The sequence below is a fragment of the Chenopodium album genome, chromosome 19, assembly GCF_948465745.1.
Source record: "Chenopodium album chromosome 19, dcCheAlbu1.1, whole genome shotgun sequence".
Taxonomy (NCBI): Eukaryota; Viridiplantae; Streptophyta; class Magnoliopsida; order Caryophyllales; family Amaranthaceae; genus Chenopodium; species Chenopodium album.
Window position 1 is genome coordinate 3,245,188 of NC_137852.1, and position 18,057 is coordinate 3,263,244.

General features: G+C 36.4%; 2 protein-coding genes across 2 annotated transcripts; one reads left to right on the forward strand and one right to left on the reverse strand.

Annotated features, from left to right (window-relative positions):
• Window positions 1-1,709: 1,709 nt before the first annotated feature.
• On the forward strand, window positions 1,710-4,655 carry LOC145594989 (uncharacterized). Its single transcript, XM_081651342.1, has 3 exons — window positions 1,710-2,221; window positions 2,373-2,753; window positions 3,680-4,655. Exons 1-3 carry the CDS (start codon window positions 1,946-1,948, stop codon window positions 4,313-4,315), a joined length of 1,293 nt encoding a protein of 430 aa, XP_081507468.1. The 5' UTR covers window positions 1,710-1,945; the 3' UTR covers window positions 4,316-4,655.
• Window positions 4,656-5,255: 600 nt separating this feature from the next.
• Window positions 5,256-5,900, reverse strand: LOC145594522 (17.8 kDa class I heat shock protein-like). The gene has a single exon (XM_081650832.1). The coding sequence runs from the start codon at window positions 5,835-5,837 to the stop codon at window positions 5,352-5,354; it is 486 nt and encodes a 161-aa protein (XP_081506958.1). The 5' UTR covers window positions 5,838-5,900; the 3' UTR covers window positions 5,256-5,351.
• Between the last annotated feature and the right edge of the window lie 12,157 nt (window positions 5,901-18,057).

The window sequence follows — 18,057 nt, forward strand, 5'->3', positions numbered from 1 at the left end:
ATTATTTCTTAGGTCTTACCAACACCTAGAATAACATTCGTTTTGTGGATCTAGGCATGTTTTATTAAACAAAAGGTTTTGTGTGAGACCGGACTCACGTGAGACCGGGCTCAATAACAAAAGTCCAATAAAAAGGCGCGGACTAACTAAACCCGATCGCGAGGCCCGCAACACCAAAAACATGATAGTGGACTCACGTGAGTCCGTCTCACCCAAAACTTTACCTTTATTAAATAACCAAGTAATATTGTTCTCTTAATAATGTATCTTATTCAATTCACTTGAAAACTTGAAATTTATTTTATACTCATGTAAGTTGGTTTGACATTTGTATCTCTTGAACAAGAACAAGATACATTGGAGTCTATCATATGCAATTGTTGTTAGTTACCATCTCTAAAGTCGGATAATTGGCCTAGACATTCAATTGTGAATTTGTGAGTTATAATGGTGCATTGTATTGCTAGGCTTGAACAATAGCTTTAAAATTACGAAGTATTTATACTCCCATGTGTCAAACATAAGAGAAGTTAAATGAAAATACTTTCATGCATGTTAAGGTAACACATCACCTAGATAAGGGCCTGCTCATATTTACTGAACTGAGCTAAACTGAACTGAACTATGAGAGAGAAAAATTAGGAGCTGAACTGAACTGATTGGGGCTGAACTGAACTGATTAGAGCTGAACTGAACTGAAATGAAATTAAGGAAATGTGAACAGGCCCTACGTACTAGATCCAAATTTACATGGAAGTGAATAAATATTTCTTGCTCAGAAATCATGATCAACTTTCATCCATGTTAAGATCAGATCATTATTACAATGATAAATCATCATTCGGAACTTGTTTTAAACATCTTTTCAACTTTACAAATCCAGATCTTGTTTTAGCCAATCTTTGGGCAATCAAAACTTGACGTTTTATGGTCCTCTCACGAAGTGCTTATTGAATCGAAAACAAATACTATCTGATTAGTTTTTTTTTTTCTATATAAGTATTTAATATTATATTGACAAAGTGGGGAGTGATGAGAAAACAACCCTAAAGGGCCTAAACACATTTGAACTCTTTGACTACTAAGGAAATGAAAAAAGTTCAGAATTGTTTACTCTCCAAAGTTTTATGAATGAGCAAAAGCTTTCATGCCTTTTGGATTATAAAAATAAATTGAGTGGGAAAGATCTTTAAATTTTCCATATGCCAAGTCAAACTTTGTTTACATTAGCCCCACCAATATAATTAGCCAATAGCATAATAATAAATTAATAGCCCACCATACCATATTCAGGTCTAAAAAAATAAATTAAGATACATAAACCTATTCAATCAAAATATAAATTTTTATTTCATGTCCATCTGCAACCGCTACTTGAACGTGCACATACAGTCAATTGCCGTCAATCAAGCAGCAACTTTTCCATGTTACAATTTCTCACTATATTGTCATCTATCCCTAACCAATCCTTTTAAATAAATACACTCACAAATCACAATATAATACAATATTACGACTCAAGTAAAATAATATTAAATCTCGTCTACACCATTACTCTCTATGAATCACTCATCAACACGTGTCATTGCGCGCCTACCATGATCCCGAGTACACTGGATATCCCTCGGGGAAATTAAAGATTTATACTCCGTATATAATAAACCAAGCAGGCGGTAGAAGAAAAAGAAGAGAGAGAGGCGTGCCTTCACGATTTCCTTCCCTTAAAAACAGAAAATTGATTAGCTCTTTGCACGTTAATTAAACTACACCCATCACTTTCACTTCCTAATTCTTCCCTCTCTTTTAAACAAATCAATCTTTCTACTTTTTTTCTCCAATTTTCACTCTCTCTTTCTCTCTCTTCAATCTCTCTCTATTTTAATTTTTCTGGGTTCTCTGTTTTTTCATCATCCCCTGTTTCTGTAAACCTTAATTGTTGGATAATATGAGGACACTTTGCCCTAATTTTGACAGAGAAGATGGGCTTGAAACTGTATTAGAAGTCCCAATTCCTGAAGAAATGTTTCCTTCTGCTAAGAATAAATGGCCTAATATGAAATCTTGGATGAAAACCAACCCTGGTAGAGCTCCTGCTAGTTTACCTTTTGCTGATAGAAACTCTCAAATTCAGCTTCTTCTTGGTGTAATTGGTGCTCCATTGATCCCTCTCACAATTCCTGCTGATCATAAGGTTAACAAATGCATCAAAGATCACCCAATTGTAAGTTTTACAAACCCTTTTGATTGATTCTCTGTTTTCTTTTTCTGGGTTTCTGGGGTTCTTTTTTTGCCCATCAATTGTTCGACAAAATGCTTCAATAAAAAATTAGACAGTTTATTGATGGTTTTGTGTTCGATGAAATGTTTTACAGGAATCATCAATGGCGAAATACATAATTCATCAGTACATTGCAGCAATGGGAGGAGAGCATGCTTTGAATTCGATTGACAGTATGTATGCAATGGGAAAGGTGAAGATGACTGCATCAGAATTCAGTGCAGGTGAAGGGTTATCAGTGAATAACCCAAAAGCAGATAATAAGGTGGTGAAGGTTAAAGGAGCCAAGAATGGTGGTGAAGTTGGTGGATTTGTTTTATGGCAAAAGAAGCCTGATTTGTGGTGCTTAGAGTTGGTTGTTTCTGGTACTAAGATTAGTGCTGGGAGTGATGGGAAGGTTGCTTGGAGGCAGACACCTTGGCACAACTCCCACGCCTCCCGAGGCCCGCCGCGCCCTCTCCGACGTTCATTACAGGTATACTTACGCTCCGGTCTCCGGTTACGCCTTTAATCCATTTCATTCTGTTCTTAGTAAGATATGATGCAGTGTGTCTTTATGGATATGGATATTGAGTATAACTTATCTTAATTGTATGATTTGTTTGATTATGTCCTTTTTAGTGAAATTCTGTTCATATTATTACAATGATCATTTACAGTAGTAAATCATATAGTAGTATACATTTTGATTTTATCTAAAGAAGATCTTAATCATGTGATTGCATGCTTTAAAGTTTAATTCTGTATCAATTAGTGGGTTATTGACAACTATTGCACGATTGAGATTCTACTCGTTTTTGCTGTCTTTTGGAATGATTGAAATTATGTAATTATGTGTGTTGCCATTAGAGGCTACTTGATTATTTTGTAATGTCTAAATAATGAACTGTCTAATGATCATATTAAGATTGATATCCTCTAATATTATTGTTTTCATTTATTAAGATTATCATCATGACAGATTGTTAATTGCTGTTTATTTGTTACCTTAAGCTGTAACAACCCTATTTACTCTAGGAAAAAGGGTTAATGGCAACATTTTCTTTTGCATCATATTCAATTATTCAATCAGCTTTGTTATTGCTTATTGGGCAGTACACTTTTGCTTTGGGCTTGCTTTTGACTTTTAGAACTAACTAAGGCCCTCAAACTCTAGAGTGCTTTCTTTATTCACCAACCAACAGCATTTTCTTCCCTTTCTTTTGAAAATTGGTTGTTGACTAGTCTGAATCTTGAAGGTGAGGAGTTGTGTTCATATATTGAAAGTTGATAAAAAGTGTATAATTTATCCTTGATTTGTTTTATCTTTACTCTTACTGTGGATGGTAACTTCATGTCTTCATCAAAGCTAATTACATCTCGAATTTCATGAACTAATCAGCAAATGGGATTTTTTTGTAGGGTCTTGATCCGAGAATGACAGCAAATCTATTCACTAATGCTCTCTGCATTGGCGAGAAAGTAGTACACGACGAGGATTGCTTTGTCCTAAAGCTAGAAGCCAATCCCTCAACACTTGAAGCAAGGAGCAGCAGCAATGTAGAGATAATCCGCCACACAGTTTGGGGGTATTTCAGCCAAAGGACAGGACTTTTGATCCAGTTAGAGGACACTCACCTTCTAAGAATAAAGACTTCGAAGAGTGATAGCATTTTTTGGGAGACCACTATGGAGTCCCATATCCAAGACTACCAAACAATAGATGGTGTTAACATAGCACATGCCGGAAAAACTTCAGTCTCATTGTTTAGATATGGGGAAAACTCTGATAACCATTCAAGAACGCGTATGGAGGAGGTTTGGACAATTGAAGAAGTGGACTTCAACATCAAAGGATTGTCCATGGATTGTTTCTTACCCCCCGCAGACCTAAAGAAAGAGGATGAAGGATTCACGACTGTTGTGCCAAGCACCATAAAACCAACCACTAAAACGCTAAGTGCACCAAAGGCAGCAAACACAAAGGTTAGCACCGCTAAGGTTGCTGCTGTCGACGATCATCATTCAGAGAATCTGGATGGGAGTGAAAGGATGTAAACTCCCAATCCCAACCATCAGTTTTGTGCATCTATCTGTACATATGAAATTACCCGAGTGAATAGTACAGCCATGACTAACAGGAAATCTAGGAGTGCTCAACAAAAGCTGAGCATCACATGTATAGACCTTCCCAACTGATTGACCAAGTTAGTCATGACTGGACATTCGCGTTCCATGATGTAGCTATACACAAGTTATAGTTTCCGGTAGAGGACTTTCTTAGAGGCTTGTGTTTTATGGAAGTCTAGGCCTCTCGGAATTTATATCATGATCTATATATATTTTGATTCACTAATTGAACGTAAATTGTTCTTTCAACGTAGAAACGTTCAAATGACCCTCATTTCTGTTCATTCTTTTGTGAAAAATAGAATCTGAGATTATATTTCTATGAAATAGTTATGTCCGTGCATTGTAACAAACTAGCAATGCTAGTAATTGACATACTATGAGTAAAATTAAAATAAGTATAACTTTTGCCATCATTAGGCATATCATAACTTCAAGCAGTAGTAGTAGGGTCAATTCCAATACAGGTGGAGTCTTACCTGAGAGTACGTCCATTTTGGGTGATGGTCATCTTTGGTAAGGCTAATTTCACTTTCTAATCAATTTCAATTAAAAGGCCATAACTTACTGTGTTCTTGTTGATAGGAATTGCGTTAATCAAGTCAAGTCTATTTCAAATCAGGTTGGTTTTGGATCATGAAAAATTAAGTATAGGTTGGTTTAACTTTAAGTTAGCACAAGTGGCTAAAAGCCTATGATTATAGAATACATAAAGGCTGTATAATTTGTAAGACTTTTCAATTGTTAAATGTGCTCTGTTGCGATATGAAAGACATTAAGTATGAATAAACAAAGAATGAAAGATAGAAACCAAGATTAAAAACAACTTTATAAACTTTTATTACATGATGGATTAATTATTAAATTAGATACAGAGTTCAAACATAGAACAAAAAAAAAAAAAAAAAAACAGGATCATGGACTAATTTTCATAATTAACATTAATACTTGGTTCATTAAGCACTTAAGCAGCAGAGATGTCAATAGACTTAACTTGAGGCTTCTTCTCTTCAACTTTAGGAACAGTGACAGTAAGAACACCATTCTCCATATTCGCCTTGATCTCCTCCATCTTCGCATTCTCCGGCAGCCTAAACCTCCTTAAGAACTTTCCAGAACTCCGCTTGACACGGTGCCATTTATCATTCTTCTCCTCTTGTTCCCTGTTTCTCTCTCCACTGATCTGGAGCACTTTCCCGTCTTCAACCTCAACCTTGACCTCCTCTTTCTTCAACCCGGGTAGATCCGCTTTGAATACATGGGCTTCCGGAGTCTCTTTCCAGTCAATTTTGGCGTTCACAAACGCAGCGGTGTCGCTGCCAGTGGATGAGATTGATCGAGAGGTGGTGTTGTTGAAGGGGAAATCATGGAAAGGGTCGAATAAATCAAGAGAGAATGGGTCGAAGACATTGCTTCGTCGGTTTCCGAAAAAGCTTGGAATCAGCGACATTGTTTCTTTCAGTGATTTCAATTGATCGTTGCTTGGGTTTTTCTGTGTTTAGAATTGCAGGTTTTTGAATGAATTGTTGTGATTTTTCTGATGAAGAGATTGGTAGACCATTGGAGGTTATTTATAGATGATAAATCGAAAGTTCTAGTTAGTTCTGAGAATGTCTTAGATTTTGAAAGGATGTCGTCAAAAATTGCCGGGAAAACAGAGTGAAGGAAGATTGGAGGGATATCAAGCATTTTCTAGAATTTTCTTTTGAAATAATGGAGATTATATTTGGGCTTACGAATCACTCGTATTTTCCTTGTGCTATGGCCCATCAATACGATGCAGTGCAGACAATAAGGGTTTGTTCCCAGGCAAATTTTAAGATGCACCATGCTGCACTTATTTCTAGGTGTACCACGCTTATACTTTGGAACAATTAGTAAAAAAATCTGAATAATTGCAAATTTTGAACATGTAGTAAAAACATCTGAACATCGCAAATTTTGAACATTTAGTAAAAAATCTGAACAATTGCAATGCATCATGCCTATACTTTAGAACATTTAGTAAAAGAAATCTGAACAATCAAGAATTTTGAACATTTAGTTTAAAAAATCTGAACATCACAAATTTTGAACATTTAGTAAAAAAATCTGAACAATCGCAATACACCACGCCTATAATTTTGAACTTTTAGTAAAAAATATGAACAATAACAAATTTTGAACATTTAGTAAAAAAATCTAAACAATTGCAAATTTTAAATTATTACGAGTCAGACAAATTTTGAACTAACTCGTAATAATTCAATAATTTTGTAATATAAACTGAACATTTAATATATACAAAATGAACATTTCTTGATAAAATATGAACATAAAAATTGCATGTTCATGTTCAATTTTTTCTGACGTGTTCATATTCTTTTCACTAAATGTTCATTTTTTGTAAGATGTTCAATTTTTTTTTACTAAATGTTCAAAAGTATAGTCATGGTGCACCTAATTCTAAGTGCACCATGGTGCACATAATACTAATTGCTGTTCTCATACGTTGAAATTCAATTCAGTTACTTCAGCTCAGCTCAGCTTAGCTCAGTTCAGTTCATGTCTAATGATATTGCTAATGATATAAAGTCAAATTTCATATTTTTAAGCTCTTATTACAACGACGATAATAATAATAATAATAATAATAATAATAATATCTTTACTAGGATCCAGCTGTTGCATTCCTGAAGCGGATCAAGAAGTTCTCGAAGACTCAGGATATTGGGGCGCGTGCTGCAGCTCATATTTTTACTAAGATCGGCTTTTCTATAGCTAGAGGAGTGGGGGCCCAGATTGTATCTCGGCTTCTCACTAATTTTCTATAGGTTGTATAACTTTGTATGTTTTTGAGATATAATAATAATAATAATAATCAATAAATAATAATAATAATAATAATAATAATAATAATAATAATGATAATAATAATCAATAAATAATGATAATAATAATAATAATCAATAAATAATAATAATAATAATAATATTCAATAAATAATAATAATAATAATAATAATAATCAATAAATAATAATAATATTCAATAAATAATAATAATATTAACAAAAATAATAATCAATAAATAATAATAATAATAATATTATAATAATAATAATTATTATAGTAATAATAATAATAATAATAATGATATTAATTATAATAATAATAGTAATTATAATAATAATAATAATAGTAATTATAATAATAATAATAACAATAATAATAATAATAATACGTAGTAATAATAATATTATATTTTTGTTAAATATTTTAATATGTATATTTGTATATACACATATGTATAATAATAAATAATAAATAATCAAAGATCATTAGTCCATAGTTAAAAGTCACTAATCAATAAGTTCAGTTCAGTTCAGTTGCTTACCATACATGTCGTCTGGGTAGTAATTTGGACAACATACACATTCATGTGGGATGTAAAAATGATCCACATCAATACTACAAAACAGGGTAAGAAAACAGTGTATTTTGCCTAAGGGAGTGTTTCAGACACTTTTTAGACTCAGAAGAACTGTTCAAGCATGGCATTCTTCAAAGAGTCTAACCTAAGAGAGCAGTTTAAGACATCAACACATTCTTTTTAGGGGGTGGAGACTGGTAAGGCTAGGAGAGTGGTCGGTCTCATTTAGAGCTGTCAATTCGGGTATTCAAGTCGGGTTTGGGTCGGGTCAAATTAGGTCTCGGGTTAAATCAGGATCAGGTTATGTCGGGTCAATCTAGCTTCAAATCAGGTTCAGGTTGGGTCAATTTCAGTTAAAGTTATAACGGGTCGTTCACCTTTTCGGATATAGGTCGAGTTCAATTCGAGTTAAAATCAAATCGGGTTCAATTTCACGTTCGGGTTGTGTTGAGTCGGGTTTGGATGGGTTAACAAGATGGTACATTCGGGTTCGGGTTAGTGTTGAGTCGGGTTCTGGTTCAAGTTCAATTCTAATAAATATCGATGTGGCCAAGTTAAACTATATAATTACGCCTTCCATAATTTGATCAAGCATCATCAGATCAAGATTTTATTAAACCTATATACGAGTAATAGAGAACAAAAGTTATATAAGCTGAACAAAAGATTTTATTAAATCGGATTGAGGGTTTACAGAATTATACCAGTATATAAGCTGAATAAAAGGTATATGAAATTTTATTAAACCTTCCATGACTCGGGTTCATGTTTTAATTGGGTCGGGTACTAGTTCAGATTAGGATTATTTTCGGGTCGAATTAAATCGGTTGACGGTTACTATCTGGTCGGGGGCAGGTTCGGGTTCAGGTCATAAAGAATTGGATCAAATGGGTTTTCGGTTAAGATCAAGTCAGGTTACAGGTCACTAGTTTCACCCCATTGTTCGAGTAAAGGCTAGGTTCAAATCTTTGTCCGTTAAGGCCGGGTTCTCCGGTTGGGTAAGTTTTTGACAGCTCTAGCTATAATCCACACTTTTTGAGGAAATTTTGAGGTTACGGGGCCCGGTGGCAAAAAGTGTTGAGACCTTAGGGGATATATCTTTGGGTCATAATGTCGTTTGAGGGTATTAGGGACCATGGTAAACATCTCGGCAATTTTTAATATAATTCAACGCGAAAAAAGGTCAAAAAATTACAAAATTGAAGGCTACAATCCAAAATTTTTGAGGAAATTTTAAGGTTTAGGGGCCTGGTAGCGAAAATCCTTGAGACCCTAAGGGATACATCTCAGGTCAAATAATGTTGTTTTAAACCATATATGATCATTATATGATGTCATAAATGTTCGTGGTAAACTTGAGTTTACGAAATCGATGCAAAGTTGCGAACGGGTAAAATCATGACCGTTTCAGGACGTATTGGATGGTTCCACCGACACAATTTGACTCCCGGAGGATATTAGAGATCATGACAAACATCTCGTCAAAATTTTATTTTCGGGCGAAAAAAGGTCAAAAAATCACAAAATCGAAGGCTATAATCCACGTTTTTTGAGGAAATTTTAAGGTTTCAGGGCCCGGTGGTGAAAAATGTTGAGATCCTAGGGGATATATCTCGTGGTCAAAAAATGGGCGTTTGAAACCATGTATGATCATTATATGTTGTCTGAAACGTCCGTGGTAGACTTGAATTTACGAAATCACTACAAGTTGTGAACACATAAAATGACCGTTTAAGGGCATATTGGACGGTTCTACCGACCCAATTTGACTCCGGGAGGATATTAGGGACCAGGGTAAACATCTCCTCAATTTTTATTTTCGGGCAAAAAAAGGTTAAAAAATTACAAAATTGAAGGCTATAATCCATGCTTTTTTAGAACATTTTGAGGTTTCGAGGCCCGGTGGCGAGCCTTGAAACCCTAAGAGATCCATCTCGGGTTATATAATGTCATTTGAAACCATATATGATCGTTATATGTTGTCATAAACGTCCGTGATAGGCTTGAGTTTACGAAATCAGTGCAAGTTGTGAACGGGTAAAATGACCGTTTAAAGGCATACTGGATGGTTCCACTGACCCAATTTGACTCCTGGAGGATATTAGGGACCATGGTAAACATCTCAACACTTTTTATTTCCGGGTGAAAAAAGGTACAAAAAATTACAAAATTGAAGGCTATAATCCACGATTTTGAGGAATTTTGAGGTTTAGGGGCCCGGTGGCGAAAAGTCTTGAGACCCTAAGGGATACATCCCGAGTTATATAATGCCGTTTGAAACCATATATGATCATTATATATTGTCATAAACGTTAGTGGTAGACTTGAGTTTACAAAAACAATGCATGTTATGAACGGGTAAAATGGTTGTTTAAGGGCATATTGGATGGTTCCACCGACCCTATTTGACTCCTGGAGGATATTAGGGACCTTGGTAATCTCAGCAATTTTTATTTCCGGGCGAAAAAAGTTAAAAAATTACAAAATTAAGGCTATAATACACGCTTTTTGAGGAATTTTGAGGTTTCGGGGCCTGGTGGCGAAAAAGCCATGAGACCTTAAGAGATACATCTCGGGGTCATATAATTCAGTTTGAAACCATATATGATCATTACATGTTGTCATAAACGTCCGTGGTAGGTTTGAGTTTACGAAATCAATGCAAGTTCTAAACGAGTAAAATGACCATTTAAGGGTATATTGAATGGTTCCACTGACCCAATCTGACTACTAGAGGGTATAAGGGACCATGGTAAACATCTCGGCAATTTTTTTTCCGGGCGAAAAAAGGTTAAAACATAACAAAACTGAAGGCTATAATCCACGCGTTTTTAGAAAATTTTGAGGTTTCGGGGCCTGGTGGCGAAATGCCTTGAAACCCTAAGGGATACATCTCGGGATCATATAATGTCGTTTGAAACCATATATGATCATTATATATTGTCATAAACGGGCGTGGTAGGCTTGAGTTTATGAAATCAGTGCAAGTTGTGAATGGGCAAAATGACCGTTTAATGGCATATTGGACGATTCTTCCGACCCAATTTGACTCCCAGAGGATATTAAGGACCATGGTTAACATCTCGACACTTTTTATTTTCTGGTTAAAAAAGGTCAATAAATTACAAAATTGAAGGCTATTATAATCCAAGCTTTTTGAGAAAATTATAAGGTTTCGGGGCACGGTAGCGAAAAGCCTTGATACCTTAAGGGATACATCTCGAGTTATTTAATGCCGTTTGAAACCATATATGATCATTATATGCTGTCATAAACGTCCGTGGTAGGCTTGAGTTTACGAAAACAATGCAAGTTGTGAACGGGTAAAATGGCCGTTTAAGGGCATATTGTATGGTTCCACCGACCCTATTTGACTCCCGGAGAATATTAGGGACTATGGTAAACATCTCAGAAATTTTTATTTCCGGGCGAAAAAAGGTAAAAAAATTACAAAATTGAAGGCTATAATCCACGCTTTTTGAGGAATTTTGAGGTTTCGGGGCTTGGTGGGGAAAAGCCTTGGAACCCTAAGGGATACATCTCGGGATCATATAATTCATTTTAAAACCGTATATGATCATTAAATATTGTCATAAACATCCGTGCCTCCGTGGTAGGCTTTAGTTTACGAAATCACTTCAAGTTGTGAACAAGTAAAATGACCGTTTAAGGGCATATTGGATGGTTCCACCGACCCAATTGGACTCTTGGAGGGTATTAAGGACTATGATTAACATCTCGGCAATTATAATTCACGGGCGAAAAGGTCAAAAATTACAAAATTGAAGGCTATAATAATTCACGCTTTTTGAGGAATTTTGAGGTTTCGGAGCCTAGTGGCGAAAAGCCTTGAGACCCTAAGGATACATCTCGGGGTCATATTATTCAGTTTGAAACCATATATGATCATTACATGTTGTCATAAACGTCCGTAGTAGGCTTGAGTTTACGAAATCAATTCAAGTTGTGATCGGGTAAAATGATCGTTTAAGGGCATATTGAATGGATCCACCGACCTAATTGTACTCTTGGAGGGTACTAAGGACCATGGTTAACATCTCGGCAATTTTATTTTATGGGTAAAAAAAGGTCAAAAATTACAAAATTAAATGCTCTAATCCACGCTTTTTGAGAAAATTTTGAGGTTTGGGGCACGGTGGCGAAAAGCCTTGAGACCCTAAGAGATACATCTTGGGGTCATATAACTCAGTTTGAAACCATATATGACCATTACATGATGTCATAAACATTCGTGGTAAGCTTGAGTTTACGAAATCAGTGCAAGTTGTGAACGGATAAAATGATCGTTTAAGGGCATATTGGATGGTTCCACCGACCCAGTTGGACTCTTGGAGGGTATTAAGGACCATGGAAAACATCTCGACGATTTTTATTTCAGGGCAAAAAAAGATCAAAAAATTACAAAATTAAAGGTTATAATCCACGCTTTTTGAGGAAATTTAAGGTTTCGGGGCACGGTGGCGAAATGCCTTGAAACCCTAAGAGATACATCTCAGGGTTATGTATTTATGTTTGAAACCATATATGATCATTATTTGTTGTCATTAGTGTCTGTGGTAGGTTTGAGTTTACAAAATCAGTGCAAGTTGTGAACGGGTAAAATGGCCATTTAAGGGCATATTGGATGGTTCCACCGACCCAGTTTCACTACCTGAGGATGTTAGGGACCATGGTAAACATCTCAGCAATTTATCTTTTCGTGCAAAGAAAGGTCAAAAAATTACAAAATTGAAGGCTATAATCCAAGCTTTTTGAAGAATTATGAAGTTTCGGGGCCCGGTGGCGAAAAGCCTTGAGACCCAAAGTGATACATCTCGAGGTCATATAATTCAGTTTGAAAAGATATATGATCATTACATGTAGTCATAAACGTCCGTGGTAGGCTTGAATTTACGAAATTACTTTAGTATTGAACGAGTAAAATTATCGTTTAAGGGCATATTGGTTGGTTCCACCGACGCAATTGGACTCTTGGAGGGTATTAAGGACCATGGTTAACATCTCGGCAATTTTAATTTACGGGCAAAAAAAGGTCAAAAAATTACAAAATTGAAGGCTATAATCCACGCTTTTTGTGGAAATTTTGAGGTTTGGGGCACGGTAGCGAAGAGCCTTGAAACCCTAAGGAATACATCTCGGGTTCATATAATGCCGTTTGAAACCATATATGATCATAATACATTGTCATAAACGTCTGTAGTAAGCTTGAGTTTTAGAAATCACTTCAAGTTGTGAACGGTTAAAATGACCGTTTAAGGGCATATTGGACAGTTCCACCGAGTCAATTGGACTCTTGGAGGGTATTAAGGACTATGGTTAACATCTCGACTATTTTTATTTACAGGCGAACTAAGGTTAAAAAATTACAAAATTGAAGGTTATAATCCACAGGAATTTTGAGGTTTCGGGGCACGGTGGCGAAAGCCTTGAAACCCTATGGGATACATCTCAGGGTCATATAATGTCGTTTGAAACCGTATATGACCATTTATGTTGTCATAAACGTCCGTGGTAGGATTGAGTTTACGAAATCACTGCTAGTTGTGAACGGGTAAAATGAATGTTTAAGGGCATATTAGACAGTTCCACCAACCCAATTTGACTCCCGGGGGATATAAGGGACCATGGTAAACATCTCAGCAATTTTAATTTACAGGCAAAAAAAGGTCAAAAAATTACAAAATTGAAGGCTATAATCCACGCTTTTTAGGAAATTTTGAGGTTTCGGAGCTCGGTGGCGAAAAGCCTCGAAACCCTAAGGGATACATCTGGGGTTATATAATGTCGTATGAAACTATATATGATCATTATATGTTGTCATAAACGTCTGTGGTAGGCTTGAGTTTACGAAATCACTTCAAGTTGTGAACGGGTAAAATGACCGTTTAAGGGCATATTGGATGGTTCCACCAACCAAATTGGACTCTTGGAGGGTATTAAGGACTATGGTTAACATCTCGGTAATTTTTATTTACGGGCGAAAAAAGGTCAAAAAATTACAAAATTGAAGGTTATAATCCACGTTTTTTGAGAAATTTTGAGGTTTCGGGGCACGGTTGCGAAAAGCCTTGACACCCTAGGGGATACATCTCAAGGTCATATAATGCTGTATGAAATCATATATTATCATTATATGTTGTCATAAACGCCCGTTAGACGGTTCCACCGACCCAATTTGACTCCCGGAGGATATTAGGGACTACGATAAACATCTCGGTAATTTTTATTTACGGGCAAGAAAGGTCAAAAAATAACAAAATAGAAGGCTATAATCCACGCTTTTTTAGGAAATTTTGAGGTTTCGGGGCCATGTGGCGAAAAGCCTTGAAACCCTAAGGGATACATCTTAAGGTTATATAATGTCGTCTGAAATCATTATATGATCATTATATGTTGTTATAAACGTCTGTGGTAGGCTTGAATTTACGAAATCACTTCAAGTTGTGAACGGGTAAAATGACCGTTTAAGATAATATTAGACGGTTCCACTGACCCTATTGGACTCTTGGAGGGTGTTAAGGACAATTGTTAACATCTCGGAAATTTTTATTTACACGCGAGTCAAAAAATAACAAAATTGAAGGCTATAATCCACGTTTTTTGAGAAATTTTGAGGTTTCGGGGCACGGTGTCAAAAAGCCTTGAAACCCTATGGGATACATCTTAGGGTCATATAATGCCGTTTGAAACCATATACAATCATTATATGTTGTCATAAACGTCCGTGGTAGGGCTTGAGTTTACGAAATCACTGCAAGTTGTGAGCGGGTAAAATGATTGTTTAAGGGCATATTAGACGGTTCCACCGACCCAATTTGACTCCCAGATGATATTAGGACCATGGTAAACATCTCGGCAATTTTTATTTACAGGAGAAAAAAGGTCAAAAAGTTACAAAATTGAAGGCTATCCACGCTTTTTTAGGAAATTTTGAGATTTCGAAGCCCGGTGGCGGAAAACATTGAAACCCTGAGGGATACATCTCGGGGTTTTATAATGTCGTTTGAAAACATATATGATCATTATATGTTGTCATAAACTCCCGTGGTAGGCTTGAGTTTACGAAATCACTACAAGTTGTGAATGGGTAATATGACCATTTAAGGGTATATTGGATGGTTCCACCAACCCAATTTGACTCCCGGAGGATATTAAGGACCATGGTAAACATCTCGGCAATTTTAATTTACGGGCAAAAAAAGGTCAAAAAATTACAGAATTGAAGGCTATAATCCACGCTTTTTGAGGAAATTTTGAGGTTTGGGGCACGGTGGCAAAAAGCCTTGAAACCCTAAGGGATATATCTCGGGGTCATATAATGCCGATTGAAACCATATATGATCATTATATATTGTCATAAACGTCCGTGGTAGGCTTGTGTTTACGAAATCACTTCAAGTTGCGAACGGGTTAAATGACCGTCTAAGGGCATATTGGACGGTTCCACCAACCCAATTGGACTCTTGGAAGGTATTAAGGACAATGGTTAACATCTCGGCAATTTTTATTTACGGGCGAAAAAAGGTCAAAAATTAACAAAATTGAAGGCTATAATTCACATTTTTTAAGGTATTTTAAAGGTTCGGGGCACGGTGGCGAAAAGACTTGAAACCCTATGGGATACATCTTAGGGTCATATAATGCCGTTTGAAACCACATATAATTATTATATATTGTCATAAACGTCCGTGGTAGGCTTGAGTTTACGAAATCACTACAAGTTGTTAACGGGTAAAATGATTGTTTAAGGGCATATTAGACGGTTCCACCAACCCAATTTGACTCCCGGAGGATATTAGGGACCATGGTAAACATCTCAGCAATTTTTTTACGGGCGTAAAAAGGTCAAAAAGTTACAAAATTGAAGGCTATAATCCACGCTTTTTAGGAAAAAGGTTTCGAGGCCCGGTGGCGAAATGCCTTGAAACCCTAAGGGATACATCTCGGGGTTATATAATGTCGTTTGAAAACATATATGATCATTATATATTGTCATAAACGTCCGCGGTAGGCTTGAGTTTACGAAATCACTACAAGTTGTGAACAGGTAATATGACCGTTTAAGGGCATATTTGATGGTTCCACCGACCTAATTTGAGTCACGGAGGATATTAAGGACCATGGTAAACATCTTGAAAATTTTTATTTCTGGGCGGAAAAAGGTCAAAAAATTACAAAATTGAAGGCTATAATCCATGCTTTTTGAGGAAAATTTGAGGTTTCGGGGCCAAGTGGCGAAAAACCTTGAAACCCTAAGTGATACATCTCGGGGTTATATTTTGCCGTTTGAAACCATATATGATCATTATATGGTGTCATAAACGTCCGTGGTAGGCTTAAGTTTACGAAATCACTGCATATTGTGAGCGGGTAAAATGACCGTGTAAGGGCTTATTGGATGGTTCCACACCCAATTGGACTTCCGGAGGGTATTAGGGACCATGGTCAACATCTCGGTTATTTTCATGTACGGGCGAAAAAAGGCTAAAAAGTTACAAAATTGCAGGCTATAATCCACGTTTTTTGAGGAAATTTTGAGGTTTCGGAGCACCATGGCGAAAGCCTGGAAACCCTAAGTGATACATCTCGGGGTTATATTTTGCCGTTTGAAACCATATATGATCATTATATGGTCTCATAACGTCCGTGGTAGGCTTAAGTTTACGAAATCACTGCATATTATGAGCGGGTAAAATGACTGTGTAAGGGCTTATTGGATGGTTCCACACCCAATTGGACTTCCGAAAGGTATTAGGGACCATGGTTAACATCTCGGTATTTTTCATGTACGGGCGAAAAAAGGCTAAAAAATTACAAAATTGCAGGCTATAATCCACGTTTTTTGAGGAAATTTTGAGGTTTCGGGGCACCGTGGCGAAAAGCCTGGAAACCCTAAGGGATACATCTCGGAGTCATATAATGTCGTTTGAAACCATATATGATCATTATATGTTGTCATAAACGTCCGAGGTAGGCTTGTGTTTACGGAATCAGTACAAGTTGTGAACGGGTAAAATGACCGTTTAAGGCCGTATTGGGTGGTTCCACCGACCCAATTGTACTCCCAGAGGGTATTAGGGACCATGGTAAACGTCTTGGAAATTTTTAGTTCCGGGCGAAAGAAGGTCAAAAAATTACAACATTTAAGGCTATAGTCCATGCTTTTTGAGGAAATTTTGAGGTTTCGGGGCCCGGTGGCGAAAAGCTTTGAGACCCTAAGGGATACATTTCGGGGTTATAAAATTTCATTTGAAACCACATATGATTATTATATGTTGTCATAAACGACCGAGGTAGGCTTGATTTTACAAAATCACTTCAAGTTGTGAACGGGTAAAATGACCGTTTAAGGGCATATTGGATGGTTTCACCGTCCCAATTAGACTCTTGGAGGGTATTAGGGACCATGGTAAACATCTCGACAATTTTTATTTTCGGACGAAAAAAGGTCAAAAAATTACAAAATTGAAGGCTATATAATCCATAATTTGCCTTTAAATTGTCATTTTACTCATTTTCGTACATGCCTCTTGTATGGATATAAGCTCTCACGGGGCCTTTACGTTGCCGGATAATGGTCATATATGGGTCCACACAATATTATATGATCCTGGGATTCGTCCCATAGTGTTCCGTGAAATTCCAACACCAGCTCCTGACACCTCCTAAATCGCTCCGATTTCGTGTATTGTAGTAGATTTGGAGTAGGGTATTCAAGTCAGATTTGGGCTTTGTCAAATCATGTCTCGGGCTAGATTAGGATCTGGTTATGTCGAGTCAATCTAGCCTCGTATCAGGTTCAAGTTCACGTCGGGTCAATTTCAGTTGAGTTTATTTTGGGTCGTTCATCTTTTCGGATATATGTCGAGTTCAATTCGAGCCAAATTCAGATCTGATTCATTTTTAGGTTCGGGTTGTGTGTGAGTCATGTTTGAGTGGGTTAATAGATGATACATTCAGGTTCGAGTTAGTGTTGAGTTGGGTTTTGGTTCAAGTTCAATTCCAATAAATATAAATGTGCTCAAGTTGAACCTATATAATTACGCCTTCCATAATTTGATCAGCTTTATCAAGATTTTATTAAACCTATATATGAGTGATAGAGAACAAAAAGTATACAAGCTGAATCGGATTGTGGGTTTACAGATTTGTACCAGTATATAAGTTGAACAAAAGGCATATAAATTTTATTAAACCTTCCATGACTCGGGTACAGGTTCTAATTAAGTCGAGTACTAG